Below are 22,694 nucleotides of genomic sequence, written 5' to 3' on the forward strand. Positions count from 1 at the left end.
AAGCAACATCGAAAAATATATTAGGAGTACGCGAGGCTGTTTTTTATACAGCTTGTTCGAGTAGAGAGCATAAGAAGAGTATGAATGGCTGAAGCAATAAAATTTCTGTGTTTGCGGGCGCTCAGTAAACTAATCACGGAGCTTCTTTTGGCTCTTTTTGATCATGTTATTGCATTTGTTCTATCTGATTTCATCTTATTCAGCGCCCGTGTATTGTAGCTTCTGTTGTCGTTGTCGAAAAACGAACTTTTATGAAAACACTGGCAATCTCTCACCGGTGCCACACTTTCCGATCAAGACAACTTTGAACATAAACTCAACAAAATGCGTCGCAGAAACGTTCCTTTTTAACCTAATAGAAACAATTTGGTAACACCACTGCATAGTGCATTGCATTACGTCGCATCTGTGTTGGCGTCAGGGGAACACGATTGCGATTAGGATAGGGAGGTTATTATTGGCCAATCATGACAACAGATATAAGCAAAGGGGGGGAAAGAGAAACCCTTTAAATGGCACGGTAGTCTGTTTGGACACGTCGTCACGCGTCCCATTACGCGTCGGAGGAGCAAGACAATATAAAGAAACCTTTATTCTTTTTCAATTCCAACAGCATAAACATGAAGAGCAAGAGGAGCCATAGGAAATAAGAGAAAAAGCATCAGTTTCGATGTGATTGGGGAGAGTCAGCATACAGATCATAGCCTGTTACATGTATTCATTCCCACTTCTCCAAAATGGGCTTTGATGATTGTGGAACAAGAGGAATAAAATCTTTTTTTTTTCATCAAAGGTTTATTAATTAAACGTAAACGCACATAGGAATGTGAACAAATAGACATGTTAAATATACTACGTAATGTTCGTCTAGCACTTGATGACCAGCGCTATTATTGATGAACTCTTTGCCTTCTTGAGGTGAGGGTTGTCCCGAGCTTTTGATTACGGTCAATGGCAGTTATACCAGCCATGAATGGTATCCATGTTATCAGTGATCTCTCTGTTCGGATATGGACAAAAGCAGGTAGAAATTAACACAAAAATTATGAGCATTCACATTTAAAGTCAATCTCCAAGATTAGGAAAGAACTTCATTCCTATAGTGGAGGTTGACTATTGCCGACCGTATGAGCAATTTTTCCTTACCAAAACCATTCTGAATGGGGAACTGTTAATAATAAGAGGCAATCAATATGAGGTTAGAAATGCAATACAAATATCTATTATTTGCACTGTGGCTGTATAAACTTTTTTTTTCCTTCTCTCTTGTTTCCAAGTCAAAGGCGAATCCTCTTTTCTTCACTCTCCATCTCTCATTCCATTTTACTTCCTCATTCCATTCTCTTTAATTTCTTTTTTTGTTTTTTATTATTTTTATTATTTTTATTATTATTATTCTTAGTACACATAGACTACAATTTGAAAAAGTACGGCTTAAAAACATGTCAATCAATATAGGAGCAAGGTCACTACAAAGTTGCACGGTGCCAAAGGCCAAGATTATGATTGTCGGTGCTGGCATTGGTGGCCTTTTCTTGGCCGGACTATTGGAACGTATTGGCGTTTCATATCATGTCTACGAGCGTGCATCGGAACTTCGTGCACTTGGTAAGTTATTAGATTAAAAAAAAAAAAAAAAAAAAAAAAAATAGAAAAATGGACAGAAAGAAAACATTTTTATTAATTGTTAGATCAAATAAATTCACTTCCTTGATCGATAACAGGATCCATCATGACATTGGGGCCCAACATTTTGCCTGCATTTGAGCAGCTGGGTCTGTTAGAGGAACTTCAAAGTATCTCTGTACCACATTATAAGGCGTACATGTATGAGAAAGTGAATATGACAAAGCTTGGTACTATCGAGATGTTAACCAAGAAAAGGTAAAACTATGTAAAAAACAGCTTTCTCATTTTGCAATTTAAAAAAAATAAAAAAATAAAATAAAAAAAAAGAATTGATTCATAATAAATTTTATATAAATAAATATCTATGAATAAATAGTACAGGATACGATGATGTGCTTTTTGAACGGCCCAAGCTTTATAAACTATTACGGAAGCAGGTTCCAGTCGAAAAGATTAGTCTTGGCAAGAAAGTTATTTCTGTGGAAGAAAAAGGCGAGAAGGTGTTTATTCACTGTTCAGACAATACTTCCTATGAAGGAGACATGCTCGTTGGAGCTGATGGTGCATATAGTGCTGTACGACAGAGCCTTTACAAGCAGTTAGACGATCAAGGCCGTCTTCCCAGAGTAGATCTAGAGGACTATTCGATCGGATGGGTTAGTATGGTTGGAATCGCACAGCTTCCTAACCTTGACCGTTATCCAATACTCAAGGATGGCGCTTCACATTTTTCAAATGTTCTTGGGGAGAACTTTAAGATCGTAAGTCATTAACATTTTTTTTTTAAAAAAAAAAATCTTTACATTCAAGTATATACCAATATTTAATTTGCCTTTTATTTTTTGTTCAGTGGACTACAGTTAGGGTGCCTAAGGACAGGGTCTGCTGGGCGGTAGCAAAGCAGCTGACGCCTGAAGAGGCCAAGAATGAAAAGTTTAACAACGGGAGCGGTGGTATTACAGGAGGTGAATGGGCTACAGATGCAGTTGAGGCTATGATTCAGGAGTTTAAAGACCAACCTTGTCCATGGGGGGGTAAAATGAATGATCTCTTTGAGCTAACGGACAAAAACCTCATCTCTAAAGTATTCCTGGAAGAAAAGATGTTCAAGACCTGGTTTGATGGTCGCATTGGCCTCCTTGGAGACTGTAAGTTTAAGTCTAAACTAAGCTTAGAAAATATTTGTTCTTTCCCATGAGATCAACCATTATAACCAACTAACGTTATTGTTTCGATCTTTCGACTTATTTCTGTATTTGACTATTTAATAATAATAATAACAATTACAGCATGCCACAAGGTATTTTAACCCTCTCAACTTATTTATAAATATCTATCCTTTTTGCTGACATTACTGACTTCACAAATCTTTATCGCTATTTTCTTTTTCTTGTTTCAAGATGGTTCCTGGGGCTGGTCAAGGTAACAAAGAACATTTTATAACAAAGAACAGGCCGCCACCTTTTCTTTTTTTCATTAGCTTAGAGCTGTTGTTATTATAATTATCCAACCAAAATTAACGAATACCTAAATGTCTCTTTAAAAACAGGGGCAGTCAACGCTATGCAGGATGCTGTAGTGCTCGCTAATTGCATTTATCACTTGGAAGACACATCCAGTAAAAGTATTACTGCAGCATTTGAGGATTACTTTCATCAACGATATAACCATGCATATGGACGGTTTCAAGACAGCAGCAATGCCATGAAAAGCATTTATGGTCAAGTAAATGCCTTTTTTTTATTTTTGTTTTTTTTTTATTTGATCTTTCTCTTCAATGTTTTATTGCTAATTCCTTGCTTGTGTATCTGCTTTTTTTTTTTTTGTTAGACATGGACGGATAAAATCCGTAGATTTTTGACGTTTAATATTGTTCCTAAAATAGTGGTTTCTTGGCAATTGAGTACGGTTTATGAGTATCGTCCTCAGATCGAATGGTTACCACAGATTCCAAATCGAGGGACAACAAAAGTGCTTCCTCAAGTGAGTAGTAATAGAAGGAAAATTGAAAATGAAGAATTGGCATCTGCTGTTTGACTACAACAAGTACAACATTAATAATAATAAAGTGGTTATGCTTAAAAGATGAGTAAGGCATAAAATACCTGTTTGGTCCTTCCATTTGATGTCTTGTCTACCAAAAATGTCTAATGCATGGCACTATTTTATTAAAATGAGCAACACGTGGCACGGCACGGCATGGCATGGCATAGCACTGTATCACCTATGCAAATGCAAAGCGGAAGAGAGTGAAAAAGACAGGTCTTTGATCGATACGATATTTTTTATAGCAATTTTGAGCCCAGAATTGGGCTGCCATCCCCCGGGGGAAGTGAGTTTGAGCGCTTTTTGAAACTCTCATATGTATCATTCATGCTCTATTGAAACTTGTTTCCATCCTCAATCCCTCTTCCCCCTTCTCTCTTCTTTCTTTTCATTTTAAATGTGTATTCTGCATTCATCTTGTTCTCTTCATCTTTCATTCTAATTCCTTAATTTCATTTCATTCATTATGGAAACGCAAAATCATCAACAAACAGAAACCAAGTCTGAAAAGCCAAATGTTATGATCGTGGGTGCTGGTCTAGGAGGACTCTTGCTGGGCATTCTTCTGGAACGTGCAGGAATTCCCTATCACATCTATGAGCGAGCCACTAAGCTCCGTGCCTTAGGTAATTACTTTATGGGTAGTTTGTATTTACGTTATTGAAACAGGAATAACTGGAACTACAAACACACACACATTAAACATGTGTTTCTCCATCTATCCCGTTAATTTAAAGAAACACATAACATTTATTTACCTTTATATTTTAAAATGGTTTTGATAATATTTTAGGATCGGCATTAACCTTAGGCGCCAATATACTTCCAGTGTTTGAGCAACTTGGTTTACTTCCAGCATTAGAAGAAATATCGTTACCCGTTCCTTCCTTGGACATTTACAAATCAGACATGAAGCTCTTTGGGTCGATCAAACTGATGGGTCGGAAAGGGTAAAAAAGGAGAAAAAAAAACAGTGCACCGTTACACTGCATCGAATGATCGAATGGTAACACAACGGCTGATTTCTTATTGATTCGGATGTCACCTTTCACAACTAGAACTGGTTATGAGAATTTGCTCTTTGAGAGACCAAGGTTGTATGAGCTTTTGCTCAAACATGTTCCTTCCGAGAAGATCACGCAGGGCAAAAAAGTCATCCGAGCAGAGGAAAAAGAATCTGATAAGGTAGTGATCCATTGTGAAGATGGTTCCACATTTGAAGGTGATATCCTTGTGGGCGCAGATGGCGCTTATAGTAAGATCCGACAGGATCTTTTCAATCGTATGGGAGAAGAAGGTACGCCTGTCCCCAAGGAGGATTTAGAGGATATGGTCTTGGGAGATATTTGTATGGTCGGTGTAGCAAAGCCCAGTCATCCTGAAAAATATCCACAGCTCAAGAGTAACATTTCGCACTTTATGTGCGTTCTTGGCAAGGATAGAAAGAGTGTAAGTAAAAAACATTTATTCGCTTTTACATCTTCTTCCTTCACTATCCTTTTTGAATTATCGGCTGTTGGCTCGATCGACTAACCTTAATGTTCTTTCATATAATTAGTGGCATGCTGTTAGTGTTCCCAACAACCATATTTGTTGGTCATTGATTGTCCAGCTGACAGAGGCTGAGGTGAAAGAACAAAAATTCCGTAACACAGAATGGACTCCAGAGTCAAATGAGGCGATGATTAAAGATTTTTATGACCTACCCTCTCCAATGGGAGGAACAATGGGTGAATTGATCGATGAAACACCCAAGGACCTTATCTCGAGAGTATTTTTGGAGGAGAAAATCTTCAAGACTTGGTTCCATGGCCGGACTGTCCTTCTTGGTGATGGTACAGTATAAAGAATAACAATGACATACATGATGCTTTATGTGTAGGATAAATGAGCCATTCTTACATTTTAACCGCTGATGCATTATTTCTCTATGATTTTTTTTTAAAAAAAAAAAAAAAAAAAAAAAAAAACTGCAGCTTGTCACAAGGTACGATGACATAAAAAAAATTTTTGCCTTTCCTATTCTGGTTTACTATGAATGAAATAACTCATATTATTGTGTATTTGCGTGTATGAATATAGATGCTTCCTGGAGCCGGTCAAGGTAAGAGAGCAAATCCTATTGCCGTTGTCATTGTTTGTTTATCTGTTTGTATCGAGGAGAAGTGGTCATTAATTGACTCTTTGTTTTCATTTGTTGAGCAGGTGCCGTAAATGCAATGCAAGACGCAACAGTCCTTGCCAACTGCATTTATAACATGGCAGGTAGATCACAAGAGAGCGTCATAGCAGGCTTTGAAGAGTATTACCGACAACGATACCCTCATGCACTCCAAAAGTTCAACGTCAGCAAAGAATGGTCCATGGTTATGTTTGGACAGGTACTGGATATGTCTGCAAAATTTTTTTTTTTTCCCTTTTTCCTCGACGAAAAACAGTATTTTAAAAAGTTTTTTTTTTTTTTTTTTTTTTTTTAGACTTGGATCGAGCGCATGGTTCGACATATTATGGTCAAGTATACGCCTGAGTGGTTATTTATGCGCACACATACCAAAAACTTTGCACATCGTCCCCAGATTGCTTGGCTCCCACTGGCCGAAACCCGCGGTATGCTTCCTGCATTACCACAGGAAGGAGTTAGGAAGCTACTTCATGAAAACTAAAGGTTGAGACTTGATAGATTAGTGGCCTTTCGTAAAATGTAATGAGGTAGCTTGCAGAAAGAAAAGTGAAGAGTATATTATTTATTTCAACATCTAATATTAATAAAAAAGTAATATTGATCCCGAATTCTTCTTCCGTAGATGTAGAACCGCAACCCTTCAGCCCTCAGTCTTCAGCCCTCAGATCTGCTTAAAGTAGTCTAATATCCTAGCACGTTTTTTTTCGGTTAATTTATTTGTAGATCCTTTTTCTGCCTAATGGGTTTTGCTATATTTTATTAGTCCCTAAACCTTGACGCGCTCATAGAATAAAATAATGAACGCGTCCCATATTCATAATAACTTAATAGCTCATCTGGTGCTTTGATGGCACAAGCAACTACTTCTTCCGTGATCAATTTTCTTTGTGATTAGAGGTGTGTACTTGTTATTGAATATTTCAAAAGCTCTAATGAAAAGGGTGAGGGATTAATAACCGTTGGTAAGTTAAACATAAATTCACCACATTCACCAACACTTCTTAAAGTCATAAGACTATGGAAATATATCGAACACATCGAGACCATGAGCTCAAGACGTAAACGCGCGAAATGACATTACTAAAAAAGAAAGAAAGAGAGAAAGAAAGGTGCAAAAGATTTCTATTTTTGGGTCATTCGACCGGTCACTGTTGACCAAGGTAATATCCAGATGCGGCTCTAGTAAGGCATACACATGCATATGTACTTTGACCCTAAAAAATTACGCGAATACTTGCGACAAAACACATTTTAAACATGTACAAGAGCAGTTGCATGCTTACCGTGCAACATTTAAATCCTTTATACTAAACATGTATAAAGTTTCTAACAACAGTCATCTTTTTTTTTTTTTTTTTTTTATTTTTTTTATTTTTTATTCGCTCCACAAACAACAAATATACACATGTAGACTTACTTACTTGCTTTAAAAGAAGTATATGTGAAAAAACCGGTTTCGATTTTAATTGCTGAAGCTGCTCATGTTCACTGGGCTCATTATGATCAATGCTTATGCCATTGTCTGCCTTTCCTTATAGATCCAATACCTTTGTAAAAAAAAAAAAAAAAAAAAAATAACGAAATGAAATGAAATGAAAGAAGTAAAAAGGAATACATTCATATGCATGTACATACAGTGATATGGATATCAATGTTTGAAATATCATGCACATCCCCATTCACAAATTTGGATTTCAAGGTGATCATAGCCAATTCTTTGGATGAATTTTACCAGAACAAATAAAAATGCAATACACCATTGCACACCACTGACAAACTGGTATTAATAAAGATTCGAACCAACAACAAAAAGAGACATCTAATAGATTTGAACCAGAGAGAGCCTGATGCGTTCGCACTTTTTTTTTTTTTTTTTTTTTTTAAAAAAACGCTCGTGTCGATGTTGAGCTGTTGCGTACCTGCATGCGTATTTTTTTTTTTTTTTTCTTTTTTTTGGTTCCCATTTATTGACATTGTACAGCAGCATCCATTCGGTCCATAGAAAAGAGTCTGTTTTTCCAACAGAATGTGTGAGTGTGAGTGTGTGTAACATCCGTTGCAGGAAGGGGAAATGGGAGGCAGAGGGCGAGGGGGGCATGCATGAAGCGATCGAAAAGACGAGTAAAAAAAACATACTTCAGTTGCATTCTCTTTTTCATTGATTTTCTTTCATTCATTGATTCTCATCCTTCATTGATTCTCTTCATTGATTTATTCATTCATTTCTCTATTCAAGAAGACACTGTCCAGTTTCTGTCTGTTTGTTGTATTAGAGCATTTTAATAAAAACCTACAGACATACTCTCTTTACTTCATTCTCATAACTAGATTTGTTCTTTCATACACTCTATCTACTCAATCCTGCTCTCTGTACAGCATATTCTCGCCAACTTTATCTCTTCTTTTCTATACATATCACCATATACCCATTAATAATGTCCGTTCAGGATAGACAGTCCAGTCCTCAGGGTGCAACAGATGGATATAAACCCGGAATAATGATTGTGGGTGCTGGCCTTGGAGGACTAACACTAGCCATGCTCTTTGAGCGACTTGGTTATCCTTATCATGTCTTTGAACGCGCCACAAAACTTCGTCCTCTTGGTATGGAGCTGTTCAATTTCTCATCCACACATTCCGTTCAGTTTAGGAAGATCAATTCTTCCCTTTTTTTTTTTTTTTTTTTTTTTTTTTAGCATACTAACACTACGAATGTTAATATTAAACAAAACAGGCTCTGCAATGACGTTGGGGCCAAACATTCTTCCTGTCTTTGAGCAGCTTGGTCTGTTAGAGGAGATTGAGAAGATGTCTTTCCCTTGTCCAGCTTTGGAGATTTACAACCATGATAACACTAAATTTGGCTCTGTCAAATTAATGGGGCGAAAAGGGTAAAGACTTGACTCAAACATTGTTGCTTTCGCAAAAAAAAAAAATTAAGATTAATTTAATAGAAACAGCTTTAGTAACCTCGAAATCTCTGTACCTTTTGGCATGTGTTTTCTTTTTCTAATGTAATCATGTGACAGGACTGGATATGACAACTTACTGTTTGATAGACCTCAGCTTCATCAATTGTTACTGAGGCAAATACCTCCTGAAAGGGTTAGTTTTGGGAAAAAAGTGTTGCGGGTAGAAGAACAGGACGATCGAGTGTTCATACATTGCTCCGACAACTCTACATATGAAGGTGATATCCTCATTGGGGCCGACGGTGCATACAGTGGAGTACGTCAATCTCTTTACCGAAGCTTAAGAGAAAAAGGGCTCCTTCCAAGAGCCGATAGTGAAGATTTTGCTTTGGCTAATATCTGCATGGTCGGTGTGGCTGATCCACCTAACCCTGAAAAATATCCGCAGCTCAAGGATGACTATTCACATTTTTCAACCACTCTAGGAGAGAATATGAGAGCCGTAAGTGATTTTTCAACAATCATGCTTAGTCAAATTGACATTATTGCTTATTATTTATTATTTATTTTCTCTTCTTCGTATGACCCGATAGTGCACAGTAGTCAGTATCCCAGGGAACCGAGTCTGCTGGTCATTGACTGTACAGCTGTCAAAAGCAGAGGCCAAAGCCCAGCACTTCCGTAACTCGGAATGGGGACCTGAATCGAATGAATCTATGATCAAGGAGTTCCAAGATTTGCCCTGTCCATGGGGAGGTACCATGAAGGAGATCATCGAAGCCACCCCTAAAGACTTGATTTCCAAAGTTTTCTTGGAAGAGAAAATGTTCAAGACATGGTTCCATGGTCGAACAGCTCTTTTAGGTGATGGTAAGGTTAAAGTCATGAACACATTAGCCCTTTTTTTTTATGAGTGAATTTCCCATGAAGACCAATTCATCCCATTAACCTTATTTGATATCTGTCTCCTGAACTTTACTTTAAAAGCATGCCACAAGGTACAGTATAAATATACATAACATCAAGTAGACCGTCAATATGGTTTACACTCAGACCTTTGTTATCTATTATCCTGATATAACTTTTACGGTTTACTCTTTTTTTTTTTTTTTTTTTTTTTTTTTGGATCAATTACAACAGATGCTTACTGGAGCCGGCCAAGGTAAAAAAAAAAAAGATAACAACTTTATGCAATAGCTGTGAAAGGTAAAAACATTATTGACTTTTAATTTATATTTCTTTTTTCTCCCTTTCTTTTTCTATTTCAATAGGTGCTGTCAACGCCATGCAGGATGCTGTTGTTTTAGCAAACTGCATCTACAATATGCCCAACACCAGAACCAAGAGTGTCACTGCAGCATTTGGGGAATACTATCGTCAACGATATCCCCAAGCAGCTCAAAAGTTCAACGTCAGTAAAGAATGGTCCATGGTGATGTTTGGACAGGTAATGAATGTCTAAAAAAAAAAAAAAAAAGTGTTTTTTAAAACCTCATAATTCACATGATATCATGTATAAACTTAATTTTAAACTTTTAATTTGTTAATAGACATTTGCAGCAAAAATCACTCGACACATCATGGTGAACACACCGGATTGGCTGTTCCTCCGGACTCATTCCAGAAACTTTGCTTACCGTCCTCAGCTTGCCTGGCTTCCGCTCGTTGAGAATCGTGGGCCGCTACCTGTGCACCCACAGGAGGGTGTTCGAAAACCACTCTCACAAAGACCCATCCTACAATCACGATCGTCCACAAATACCGCGGCAACAATTGAAGGACAGGAACAAGCAGCACAAGCAGAGGCGGTTTAGATTGAAAGTTAGAGTTATGACAGGGTTACAACATACATCTTTACATCTTATGTATACTATATACATTTATTTCCAAATAGCATTCTCGCATTTTTATTTTTATTTTTATTTTTATTTTTATTTTTATTATTATTTTTTGTAGAATAAATACACGCTTGAATAAAATTACAACTATGATATACGCCGCCATGTCCACATGTATGCTTTTACTTGGATTGTTGACCATGAAAAGAGCCGTTGGAACCAAGAAAAATTGAAATCTACTTCATTGGATAGATCTCTTCTTCCATTCTTTCTTTCTCTCCCATCTTCTCTTTTTTTCCTCTTTTTCCTTCTTCGTCTTCTTCTTGCTCTCCTTTTCTTTTCTCTTTATTTACCTATTTACTGCCACAGGATTCTGAAAGATATTCTCAACTTTGGAACGAACTTTCACTTTTTCTAGCAACCTTTGGAGGCAGCATAAAAGAAAAAAATGCCGCGACGTCATGAGAAAAACTCATGATGCTTTTTTTTTTTTTTTTTTTTTTTTAATTATTTATTTTATCGTGGATAAAACTAGCATGGCATGGCGAACATTCCTAATTCCTAGCAAGCATGTGTACTGGTACCTGTGCAAATGGCTCACAATGTCTGAGATCAAGACCCAGAAGTTTCGAACGCAGAATGGGGTCCTGAAGCGGCCGATAGCATGATCAAGGAACTTGAGGATGTTGCTTGTCCATGGGAAGGAACTATGGGTGACATCATCCATGCAGTCCCCAGAAACTTGACCTCAGAGGCCTTTTTGAAAGGAAAGGCTTTCCAAACCTGGTTCCATGGACGGACTCTCCTCCTTGATGGTAGAAAGGAAAAAAAAAAAAAAAAAAAAAAAAAAAAAGCATATTATGCTATTTGCGTAAGTAACGTTATACTGTACTGACACCATATAACTCATGTGCATTTACTCCATGCAACATTGAGCAAACAGCATGCCATAAGGCGAGGAACCGAAAATGGAAAAGTTTCACTGATGACAACGTAACTCATCCTCTGATCAACTTTTATTATTTATATTGTTATTATTATTATTAATGCTTCATGTACTGATCAATAGATGCTTCCAGGAGCTGACCTTGGCAAAGGGAAAGAGAAAAAAGAATGTATTTCGTTGCTCGTCTATGTTCATTCACTTTATGAATAAGTGCTCATTGACGTTCTCTTTATGTTACTACAGGCACAATGAATGCGATGCATGGTGCAATTGCACTTGCTAACTGGAAAACAACAGCCTCAAAAGCATTGCGGCTGCCTTCCAGGACTACTACCGCCAATGTTACTCTCGCGTACTGAACGCATTCCAGAGAAGCTCCACATGGCCTCAAGTTTCCTACGGTCAGATGTGCAATAACACATGTTTAAATGTATACCATGATATGCTAAGGAAACCTGGTCATTGTTACTAGCCATCCGCTTGAGATTACAAACATGGACTCGCTTCATCTACTACTAGACATGAAATGAACAGTTGTTGCATCGGGCGATGGTAAACTACATCTCTACTTGGATGCAGATCGAGCGGATACAAAAGAGTGCACATGCATGGCTTTCACTCATCCATACGCGCGGTTCCATACCCATGCTGCCGCAGGAATGCAAGCGAAAAGGTGATCTTTTCCTCCTGGAGGGGAATGGAATTGACTCATGTGCATAGTCTCATAATCTACTGTAGAGAATAATTGCATGGGAGTTGATACTCTCTAGGTTAAAGATAAGCTGCTGTGCGAAAAGAACTGGATCCGAGCCCCTTGGTTCTTCGATATCCAATACTTTTAGTCACTTTCTATTTTCCTTCAAGTTGAGGCAACTGATATGAAAAGAGAAAGATGACTGCTTCCGCTAGGTCTCCTGATCGTAGAATGCGGTATACAAATCCTCCAGGCGTGTGTCAGAAAAAAGAGAAATATTAGATTAAAGCTAATATTCATAAATCTGAATGTCTGTGTCTGTGCCATTGGCAATCGATTGTCATGCATGTATGCCAGGAAATAAAAATAAAATAAAAATAAAAATAAAAAAAACAAGCCTGCATTATCGACGCCATGCAGGATGCTATTGTTCTAGCAAGCTGTATCTACAACAAGTCTAACACCAAAACCAAGAGTGTCACTGCATTTGGCGAATACTATCGTTAATGACATTCTCAAGTAGCTCAAAAATTCAATAAAAAATGGCCCTTGTACATGTTTGAACAGGCAATGAATGTCTGTAAAAAAAGATGAGTACTTTAAAACTGAATAATCCAGATGAATTGGTACATTGAGTGTTAATTTACTAAGTTTTAAATACTTTGCTCTATTCTTTAGACATTTGCAGCAAAGATTATTAGAACATCATGGTGAATACACCAGACTGACTATTCCTTAGTCTGGGCTTGCCCCAGGAACTTTGCTTAACATCCCCAGGCTGCCTAGCTTCCGCTCATTGTGAAGCGGTCCCTGTACATGCGCAAGAGATTGTTTAAAGGCATATGTATAAAGATGTTCTACAAACACACAATTGAAAACTCTTTCTTGAAGTGTAACATTACATTCTCTCTGTGCCATTGCTCTCATCTTCCCTCTCCACCACCATCCCTCCACCAACCCACATTTTAATCACTGAGGATACATCCCATACACATGAAAGGAGCCGTTGCAATAAAGGGGGATTAAAATTCATCTCATTGGGTTGATTAAATTGATAATAGTCAGCAACATTAGGGGACTTGCAGCCCATACTTTTAGAAAGAATCACTTTAGTAGGCTTATCTTTCCCCTTCCTACATGTTGCGCCCTGCCTTAATTCATTGAAGAGCAGAGGCGGGTAGATCAAGGGTTGGGGATATGCAAGTTGTTAATAAATGTGGATTGTCTGGCATGAATTTCTTCCTTCTTTCCTTCCTTCCTTTCTTTCTAATCCTGGAAAATAGCCATCCCTGTCCTTCCCCTTCCCCTCATCATCATGTCTGAACCTGTAGCCATCGCCACCTCACCAGAACATATTCCGGGGGTGATAATTGTCGGTGCTGGTATCGGAGGCTTGTTGCTCGGTACAATCTTAGAAAGGCTCGGATATCCGTATCGTATTCTCGAACGGGCTACAGAAATGCGATCACTAGGTAAAGCGCTTAACAAGGTTAAAAAAAATAAAAATAAAAAAAGATTGTTAAATCTCACTATCGCAACTTTTCGTTATTATAAATGTCGTTAGGATCTGCCATGACATTATCGGCAAGTGTGTTGCCAGTCTTTGAACAGCTCGGACTGTTGGAGGAACTGAAAAAGATTTCATTCCCTTGTTACTTGCTTGACTTTTACACCTCCAACCGAGGTTTCTACGGCGCCATCAATATGGAGACTCGGAAAGGGTAATAATAAAAGCGGCGGTGAAGCATGAAGATTTTTTATTTTTTATTTTTTATTTTTTTGATAGCATAAAACAATATTACTGACCCTATGCTTATCCTTTCATTAAATACCATGGACATAATACTTGAACAACAATGGATACAATTCAATGGTTAAAAAATAAAGCTATACAGGATATGATACCTACATCTTCTCTCGCCCAGAACTGCACGAGCTCCTACGAAAACAGATCCCAGAGCACAAAATCAGCCTTGGTAAACGAGTGCTCCGGACCGAGGAAATAGGCGGAAGAGTGTCGGTGCATTGTGGAGATGGGACTACATGGGAAGGCGATATCCTTGTAGGTGCAGATGGCGCTTACAGTGGAGTCCGCCAAAGCCTATATAAGCGTTTAGAGGAACAAGGTATTAGTCTTCCAAAAGGTGATTCAGAGGACTTTACAATTGCCAACCTCTGTATGGTCGGAGTATCAGAGCCACAAAACCCTGCAAAGTATACTATACTCAAGGATGAGTTTTCACATTTCTCAACAACCTTTGGAAGCAAGGGTGTGGTATGTATCTTTCCCAAAAAGCAGAAAGAACAATCGATATATTGCGGTATGAGAAATGATGAATAACACTTTAATTTTTTTTTTTTTTTTTTTTTTTTTTTATAAAAAAAAGTGCAGTGTGGTGAGTGTTCCTGGAAAACGTGTATGCTGGTACCTGAACAAGCAGCTCACAGCAGCTGAAGCCAAGACCCAAAAGTTCCGAAACACAGAGTGGGGTCCTGAATCGATCGATAGTATGATCAAGGAATTTGAGGATGTTGCTTGTCCATGGGGAGGAACTTTGGGTGAGATCATTCATGCAACCCCCAGAAACTTGATCTCGAAGGTCTTTTTGGAAGAAAAGGTTTTTGAAACCTGGTTCCATGGTCGAACTGTTCTCCTTGGTGATGGTAAGAGAAATAGAAAAAAATGCACATTGTGCTGTTTGAGCAAGTACACGCCATATTGTACTGGCACCATATAACTCATGTACTGTACATTTACTCCATGCAACATTGAGCGGATAGCATGCCATAAGGTGAGAAAAAACTCTTTGAAAAATGGAAATGCTTTACTGTGACACTGTAGCTAATCCTCTGATCACATTTTTTTATATCCTATGTGTCAATTAATAGATGCTTCCAGGAGCTGGTCTAGGTATGTTTAAAAGAAAAGAAAAGGATTGCATTTCATCGTTTGTATATGCTCTTTCGTTATTACTCTTATGTGTTTATTGACATTCTCTTCCATCTTTTTCGTGTTAAAACAGGCGCAGTGAATGCGATGCAAGATGCGATTGTGCTAGCCAACTGTATCTACAACATGGAAGATAACAGCCTCAAAAGCATTACAGCTGCCTTCCAGGACTACTATCGCCAACGTCACTCCCGCGCACTGAACGCATTTCAGAGAAGCTCTACATGGTCTCAGGTTTTCTACGGTCTGGTATGCAAAAGCACATATTTAAATGTACACCATGGTATGCTAAGAAACCAAGCCATTGTTACTGACCATCCGCTTGGCATTACAATCATGGGCTCGCTTCACCTACTATTAGACATGGAAGGAACGGTTATTGCGTCAGGTGATGATGAACTACATCCCAACCTGGGTGCATGATCGAATGGATGTAAAAGAATCTGCATATCGTCCCCAAATCGCATGGCTTCCACTCATCCCTGCCCGCGGATCTCTAGCCATGCTTCCCCAGGAAGGCAAGCGAATAGAAGATAATGAAAATGTCACAGCCATATAATTATCAAAAAGAAAAAAAAAAAAAAAAAAAAAAACTACCGAGAAAGGAGTTGATTCGTATGTACATAGTCTCATAGTCAACTGTAGAAACATTTTCATGATTATCGATATTACCCAGACTACAAACAAGCTGCTGTGCGAAAAAAACTGAATCAGAGCCCATGGCCTGTGAATTTGTACTTCACGCCTTCAAGTCTGTGCAACCGTTTAGATTTGAATTTGATGGAAGATTGATAGTTCTATTTGTTAGTGAGAGCCTCCGGACGAGTCAAACAAAGCACATGTGCTGTATAGAAATGTATATATAGCCCGTTTCATTTGGTCACGATACCTTATATTTTTTAAATTGATTGAATAGACTCAAGCGAAAATTGAATTGTATTGAATAGCAACTCTAAATCCGATGTCGTTCGCTACTTGCAAGCTTGGCTCGCTGTCCTCTATTTGCACGCCGAGCGACGGAAGAGGTCAGTGGCTTTGACGTTGAATAACTGTTATGCGTCACTATGTTTTGCTTCCTTACCTTCACTCTAGCTCTCACGCAACACAATCAAACATGATGATCGTCAAATTCACAGAGTTCCATCAAGTAAGTAATAGACTATCTTTTTTTTATCATTTACCTGCGCTTCCTAATTATTTGTGAGTAATCTCTGGTTTCTTACGATGAATAGACGCGGAATCTTTCGATCCAATGAGAACATCGCAGCTTCCTTCTCCCTTTTCTTTTTTTTGACCTTGGAGGTCGTTACAAGGAGACGCCAGATGTTCTGCTGATTCGAACTGGCCACTACCCATAGTGGGGAAACTTTTTGAGCAGGTCTTTGACCTTGTGCAAAAGTTTCAGCCCTCCGGTTTTAAAAAGATTCTGTCAAGCATCTGAGTCTTTTCTTTTTTTTATATTTTCTTTTTCTTTTTCTATGGCTGCTGAGGGATATACGAAGGGACGCCGGATGCTCTGCTGATTCGAACTGGCCACTACCCATAGTGGGGAAACTTTTTGAGCAGGTCTTTGACCTTGTGCAAAAGTTTCAGCCCTCCGGTTTTAAAAAGATTCTGTCAAGCATCTGAGTCTTTTCTTTTTTTTATATTTTCTTTTTCTTTTTCTATGGCTGCTGAGGGATATACGAAGAGACGCCAGACATCTCACTGATTCGTTAACTGCCCACTATTTATAGTGATGGAAACTCTTGGTCTTTGACCCTGGTTTCAGCAACCCAGTCGTATCGAATCTCAAGGGTTCTGGCTCTATTTCTTTTTTTTTTCTATTTTTTTTTTCCCCCTCCAAGACATGGTTCCGCCTTGGTTCTTGCTATCTCCTGCCAGCTCGCCAGGTCTGACCACAAGTTGCCGTCTGTTCTCCGTCGCGGAAAATGGATAATATGATTATTTTTTTGCATGGTATTACAAACGCAAGGCCTTTATTCAAACCTACAACATGCAACTCGACATCGAGACCAATTTTAACCATCATATATACTCTGAAGTAATATTAGGCCAACCAAGATTTTACCCATTCGCACACTCGGATTCTTAGCAGCTGTCGGGCCGCGGTTTTTGTCGAGGCGTGGATGAGGATATCGTGGGCAAGACTCTCAACAATGTTTATATTTCGTTGGAATAACAAAAAGCATCAAGCATTAAAGTCGAATAACACAATAAACAATCCTAAATGAAGCAATTTATTCTGATCTCTTGCGCTTTCTATTGATCTGGAGGTAAAAAGATGGCCTCACCCATGTATGTTTCACCTCGTCTGTAACCCTCACGCGCTCCCCGACAGCTTCCTTGGCTTTCAAGTAAGCTGTCTTTGTAGTCTCCAGAATTGGCACTGCTTCCGCAACCACGCTAAGGCTCTTCCTGCCCTTGGGCACTTTGACCTTGCCCAATAATCTGGGGATATAAACGGCTTCGTAATCTAGGGTCATCACGAAGATTTCCATTGACCATCTAAAGCGTGAATTAGCACCACTGTCTCCGTTTAGGTTTCATGGATCGTAAAAATATACAAGAGTGTAACATACCTTGGACAAGCAGACCCAGGACCGTTGGGTCTTTTACACCCTTGGCGAACAAGAGATCTAGTGCCAGCTTCATTTCAGAAAGTAACTTCCTGAAATCTCTATCAAGGAGCTTTTTAGAGGTTCCTGGGGGCTTCACCTCCACTACGAGTAGAGGCAGGCCGTCGACCATAACCAGGTTATCTGGTCTAAAGCGCTCCGTATAGTATTTCTCCGTTGGGATTCTGCTATCGCTGAAAGCGGAGACGTGTTATACCAAGAGTGAAGAAATAACATGTGAATATCCTGCAGAAATGAATGAAGAACAAAGAACTGACAGATCTACTACTCACCAGTATCCCAAAGTCGATGCGATGGCGCAGATGTAGGGCCTGACGTAGAGCGCGCTGTACGTCGCCTCGTTTTTTTTTATTTTGCCAGGCGACTCCCAAAACATCTCGTCCTCGCCAAGTTTGGTGAAAATGCTCTTGAGCATTTCACTTGCTCCTTCCTGACCCTTTTCAAGAAAGGCGCGATACTCGGAAGCAGAGTTCGACGCCTTTGCTTTCTCCACGCAGAATTTGGAAAAATCCAAATCCTGCTCACTCAAGGCTACACTGGTCTCTGTAACCTTGAAAAAGCGCTTGAGTTTACGACGCCCCGCCTTTGAAAAATATTTTTCCATAAACTCTTTTGTGAAAATGAAGTTTATGGAGCTAGAAAACACAGTAAGAACTGTATCAGCGTCACGGCCTTCGGTGTGTTCTCAAGCAATGAAATAAATGGTAGTAAAAAGCACTCACAGAATACCATGTGGAGAGAGGAGCGTTCCCTGGCGCTCTTCCTCAAGTTTAATGAGTTCTTCTCGTACCTCCATGAGGGAGAAGATACATCGAAACCTCCGTTTAAGACCAACCTATCGGTGACCTGACTACTCCTCTCGCCTTCCCCAGTGAGGTGGTTGATAGCTCATCCGCGTCAGACTTGTTAGTCTTGTCAGACTCGTCGGGCTAGTTGTTATTATTTTTATTAATATTGGATCATAATGGAAGTAAACATTGGTTCAACGTTAAATTATTCGACACATACTTTCAGGTAATTGTTGATGTTTGTTTTTTTTATGCCTTTTAGTAAGGCACGTAAGTTCTCCTTGTAAATGGATGATCAGGACTGAGTCATCTCTTCTTGGTCGCGCCGCCCTCCTGATCTCACTGATAATTTTGCTGAAACTGCTAGCTTCACGATCCACGCCGTATTCCTTGACGGCCCATTCGACGAAATGGAAAAGGGTAAGATCTTTTGGGCTTGGCCATTTGCCAATTGGAAGTTGAGATATCATAGTATCCAAGTCAACCTTGACCTTTTGAGGCTTCTGAAAAATTGTGCTGGTGGCCATTTTTGTTTGGTGAGGTATTATGAGGTTTGTGAAGAAGTTTGTGTGAAGCTTTGTGAAGAGTTTTGTGAAGAGTTTATTAGTATTGCGAAGAAGTTCAGAGACCTCTTTTTATCTGTGAAAGCGACAAAAATATAACTCCTAACTCCTTTGTGCAACATGAGACAATGCCCCGCCTCTGGGAATAAGTGGACCAAGCTTACCAGATGAAATCAGGAACATTTGTAACGACTGTGCTAAATGAATAAGCAACATGGATGGAATCAACAGAGTAGGAAATCAATGCTTTAAGACTGAGGTGGACCACCAGCACATGCTTTTTATTAACTTAGTGGCGGTAAAAACGGGCTGAAGGTGAAGCCGGCATTGAATTATCGTCTTCCTCCAATTCATCAGGAGCCAAGGATCGAGATGTCGGGATAAGATCAACGTCTTCTTCAACTTCATCAACTTCATCACCAATATCACCATCTTCCATGGGCTCAATTAAGACATTGTATCGGCCTCTGGCAGCACCAATCCCAAAAAGCCTGTTGAATGTGGCCTCGGAAAAATCAATCGAATGAAAAATTTGTTCCAACTCTTCCTGCACCTCGGCCGTCTCGAATGTCTGGCCACGAATTTCCTGCATGTATCTGTAGGCAAAACTAAGGGTTTTTTTCCAGGCAGAAACGAAAGTTTTAACTTGAACATTTCGGAAGAGTTCCTTCAGCATCTGGATAAGTTGATCGGCAGCCATCGATCCGGATATCATGTAAGCTACGCTGTTTTTTATAACGCCCCAGATTAATTCAATGGGCTGGAGTTCGCAATGATAAGGAGGTGTCCTAATAATCCAGTGGCCCCCATTCTCTAATGCGATGTCCCAGACCGTGTACCGTGGCTGGTAATCAAGGGTCCTTATATAAGCAAGTAGTTCTGACTTGCTTGGCGTTCGATCACCGTTAGAACCGGGTGGAATTCCAAATTGATGAGATATAAGCCATTCCATTATCTCCGATTTCTTATTGGCGGCCGTTGGCTTCCTATCAGGGCAATGGAAATGGTACCTGGCACCATCCATGTGTATTTTACAAGGACCGAGATTCATCTTTACCAGACTTTGGCAAACCGTCGTAAACAGCTCTTCGAACACCTCGTGGTTAAAATGACCATGATAGTCATGATCATTTGCAAGAATCTGACTATTGGGCTGCATATGATCGGCGTTTCCCTGAAGAGATGCTTGCTGTTCGCCGCCCAGATGTGAACATGTTCTCAACAAACTTCCCCCACACCTTCTGTTCGTCACGGTCGTAATAGATGACAAATGCAGCGAACATGACGAGAAGTGGTTGCCGAGATGATTCACACACAATGCCTCCGTCCCGTTCTACCCATCGATTTTTTGAGGAATGGTCCAGGTGACAATAGGACTCATCAAGAAATACCTCTGGCATCATAGGGATTAAACCATCGTCAAGCTCCACCAGGTTCTTGAAACGCTCTGTGAGGTATTTCAGTCGGTATTGCACAATGTGAGGTGCATCGTGCATAAAGTTCCTTCGAACCCCCTTTCCCCAGTAAAAGTTACTTGCATGTAGGTATCGATGAACTGTTGACCTTGACGTCCTGATACCATGCTCATTTCTGAGCTCATTCACCACTCGTCCAAGTGTATTCGGGATACCTCCCAGATTAGTTCTCCTGATGATATCCGTGATATGTCCCTGGAGCACTTTATCTTTTGCTTGTGCTTTACGGCCACGTCCCACACCCTTGTTGGGCAACTTCAATACCCCTGTCCTTGAGTAGTTGATAGCTGCTAGACAGGAATGTGCATTTACCCCGGTAAGCTTAGCCATCTGCACACACTCTTTCATGCCAAACGATTGTCTCATCCATTTTTGAAACTCTGGCGGCGCATTGCTGAGCTTTGCGTAGATATGTGCGATTAGGCGGTATTCCTCCTCCGCTACGGTTGTCTTACTAAGTCGTGGCGGTGCATGAAGACCACCTTCATCCATGCTGATGAGGAAGGGATTATCATTCTCATGTTCTTGAGAAAACATGGATTGGTTGGACTCTTCATAAATAAAAGACTCGCTTCTCCGGCTTGCCTGTTCCGCACTAAGTTCTGTGGGGATTAAAGAAAATTGTGCTGAAGACATTGTAAAAATTTTGCTGGAATGTGAAGGAAGATAAAAAGTTGTTTATTATTTGTTGTCAAGAGGGAGCCCTTTATTGAACCCCGCCATAGCCGTCACTAATGTTAGGCCTTCAGTGTATGACCTAGTCTAATGATCGAGATCTACAACAGCAAGAAATTGAATACTTCAGCAGCTTTGTGAAGAAAACGCTATCGATGGCATACAGAAGATATAGCCTTTCTTACCATGATCACGCAGACATGTGTGCCATTAGCTGGCATAATTGCAGTCAAGTTTTGCATAATACATGATATATATAAATAAATATTAAGGGTTTATCGAAAATATGCAGCTTTATTGCCTGATAATTCTTGTTGCGCAATTCGAGTATAATGATTGGTGCTTTTTGTTATTCGACTTTAATGCTTGATGCTTTTTGTTATTCCAACGAAATATAAACATTGTTGAGAGTCTTGCCCACGATATCCTCATCCACGCCTCGACAAAAACCGCGGCCCGACAGCTGCTAAGAATCCGAGTGTGCGAATGGGTAAAATCTTGGTTGGCCTAATATTACTTCAGAGTATATATGATGGTTAAAATTGGTCTCGATGTCGAGTTGCATGTTGTAGGTTTGAATAAAGGCCTTGCGTTTGTAATACCATGCAAAAAAATAATCATATTATCCATTTTCCGCGACGGAGAACAGACGGCAACTTGTGGTCAGACCTGGCGAGCTGGCAGGAGATAGCAAGAACCAAGGCGGAACCATGTCTTGGAGGGGGAAAAAAAAAATAGAAAAAAAAAAGAAATAGAGCCAGAACCCTTGAGATTCGATACGACTGGGTTGCTGAAACCAGGGTCAAAGACCAAGAGTTTCCATCACTATAAATAGTGGGCAGTTAACGAATCAGTGAGATGTCTGGCGTCTCTTCGTATATCCCTCAGCAGCCATAGAAAAAGAAAAAGAAAATATAAAAAAAAGAAAAGACTCAGATGCTTGACAGAATCTTTTTAAAACCGGAGGGCTGAAACTTTTGCACAAGGTCAAAGACCTGCTCAAAAAGTTTCCCCACTATGGGTAGTGGCCAGTTCGAATCAGCAGAGCATCCGGCGTCCCTTCGTATATCCCTCAGCAGCCATAGAAAAAGAAAAAGAAAATATAAAAAAAAGAAAAGACTCAGATGCTTGACAGAATCTTTTTAAAACCGGAGGGCTGAAACTTTTGCACAAGGTCAAAGACCTGCTCAAAAAGTTTCCCCACTATGGGTAGTGGCCAGTTCGAATCAGCAGAACATCTGGCGTCTCCTTGTAACGACCTCCAAGGTCAAAAAAAAGAAAAGGGAGAAGGAAGCTGCGATGTTCTCATTGGATCGAAAGATTCCGCGTCTATTCATCGTAAGAAACCAGAGATTAC

At 39.6% G+C, this 22,694-nt stretch overlaps 4 protein-coding genes across 4 annotated transcripts; all 4 read left to right on the forward strand.

Moving 5' to 3' along the window:
• Nucleotides 1–1,287: 1,287 nt before the first annotated feature.
• Nucleotides 1,288–3,701, forward strand: BCR41DRAFT_424338 (hypothetical protein). The gene is made up of 8 exons (XM_022030412.1): nt 1,288–1,608; nt 1,725–1,884; nt 2,006–2,390; nt 2,480–2,777; nt 2,919–2,929; nt 3,030–3,051; nt 3,179–3,354; nt 3,460–3,701. Exons 1-8 carry the CDS (start codon nt 1,443–1,445, stop codon nt 3,664–3,666), a joined length of 1,425 nt encoding a protein of 474 aa, XP_021878537.1. The 5' UTR covers nt 1,288–1,442; the 3' UTR covers nt 3,667–3,701.
• Nucleotides 3,702–3,999: 298 nt separating this feature from the next.
• BCR41DRAFT_424339 (hypothetical protein) lies at nt 4,000–6,460 on the forward strand. Its single transcript, XM_022030413.1, has 8 exons — nt 4,000–4,301; nt 4,469–4,625; nt 4,734–5,124; nt 5,234–5,510; nt 5,652–5,662; nt 5,758–5,779; nt 5,881–6,056; nt 6,153–6,460. Exons 1-8 carry the CDS (start codon nt 4,142–4,144, stop codon nt 6,336–6,338), a joined length of 1,380 nt encoding a protein of 459 aa, XP_021878538.1. The 5' UTR covers nt 4,000–4,141; the 3' UTR covers nt 6,339–6,460.
• Nucleotides 6,461–8,018: 1,558 nt separating this feature from the next.
• BCR41DRAFT_424340 (hypothetical protein) lies at nt 8,019–10,739 on the forward strand. Its single transcript, XM_022030414.1, has 8 exons — nt 8,019–8,461; nt 8,592–8,748; nt 8,887–9,271; nt 9,363–9,639; nt 9,757–9,767; nt 9,910–9,931; nt 10,041–10,216; nt 10,320–10,739. The coding sequence occupies exons 1-8, from the start codon at nt 8,293–8,295 to the stop codon at nt 10,581–10,583; spliced, it is 1,461 nt and encodes a 486-aa protein (XP_021878539.1). The 5' UTR covers nt 8,019–8,292; the 3' UTR covers nt 10,584–10,739.
• A 2,794-nt stretch (nt 10,740–13,533) lies between these two features.
• Nucleotides 13,534–15,756, forward strand: BCR41DRAFT_424341 (hypothetical protein; the record flags this gene model as incomplete). The annotated part of the gene is made up of 8 exons (XM_022030415.1): nt 13,534–13,719; nt 13,812–13,968; nt 14,135–14,522; nt 14,635–14,911; nt 15,029–15,039; nt 15,137–15,158; nt 15,271–15,446; nt 15,559–15,756. The coding sequence occupies exons 1-8, from the start codon at nt 13,563–13,565 to the stop codon at nt 15,754–15,756; spliced, it is 1,386 nt and encodes a 461-aa protein (XP_021878540.1). The 5' UTR covers nt 13,534–13,562.
• Nucleotides 15,757–22,694: the final 6,938 nt, after the last annotated feature.

The sequence above is a fragment of the Lobosporangium transversale genome (assembly GCF_002105155.1).
Source record: "Lobosporangium transversale strain NRRL 3116 chromosome Unknown BCR41scaffold_36, whole genome shotgun sequence".
NCBI lineage: Eukaryota > Fungi > Mortierellomycota > Mortierellomycetes > Mortierellales > Mortierellaceae > Lobosporangium > Lobosporangium transversale.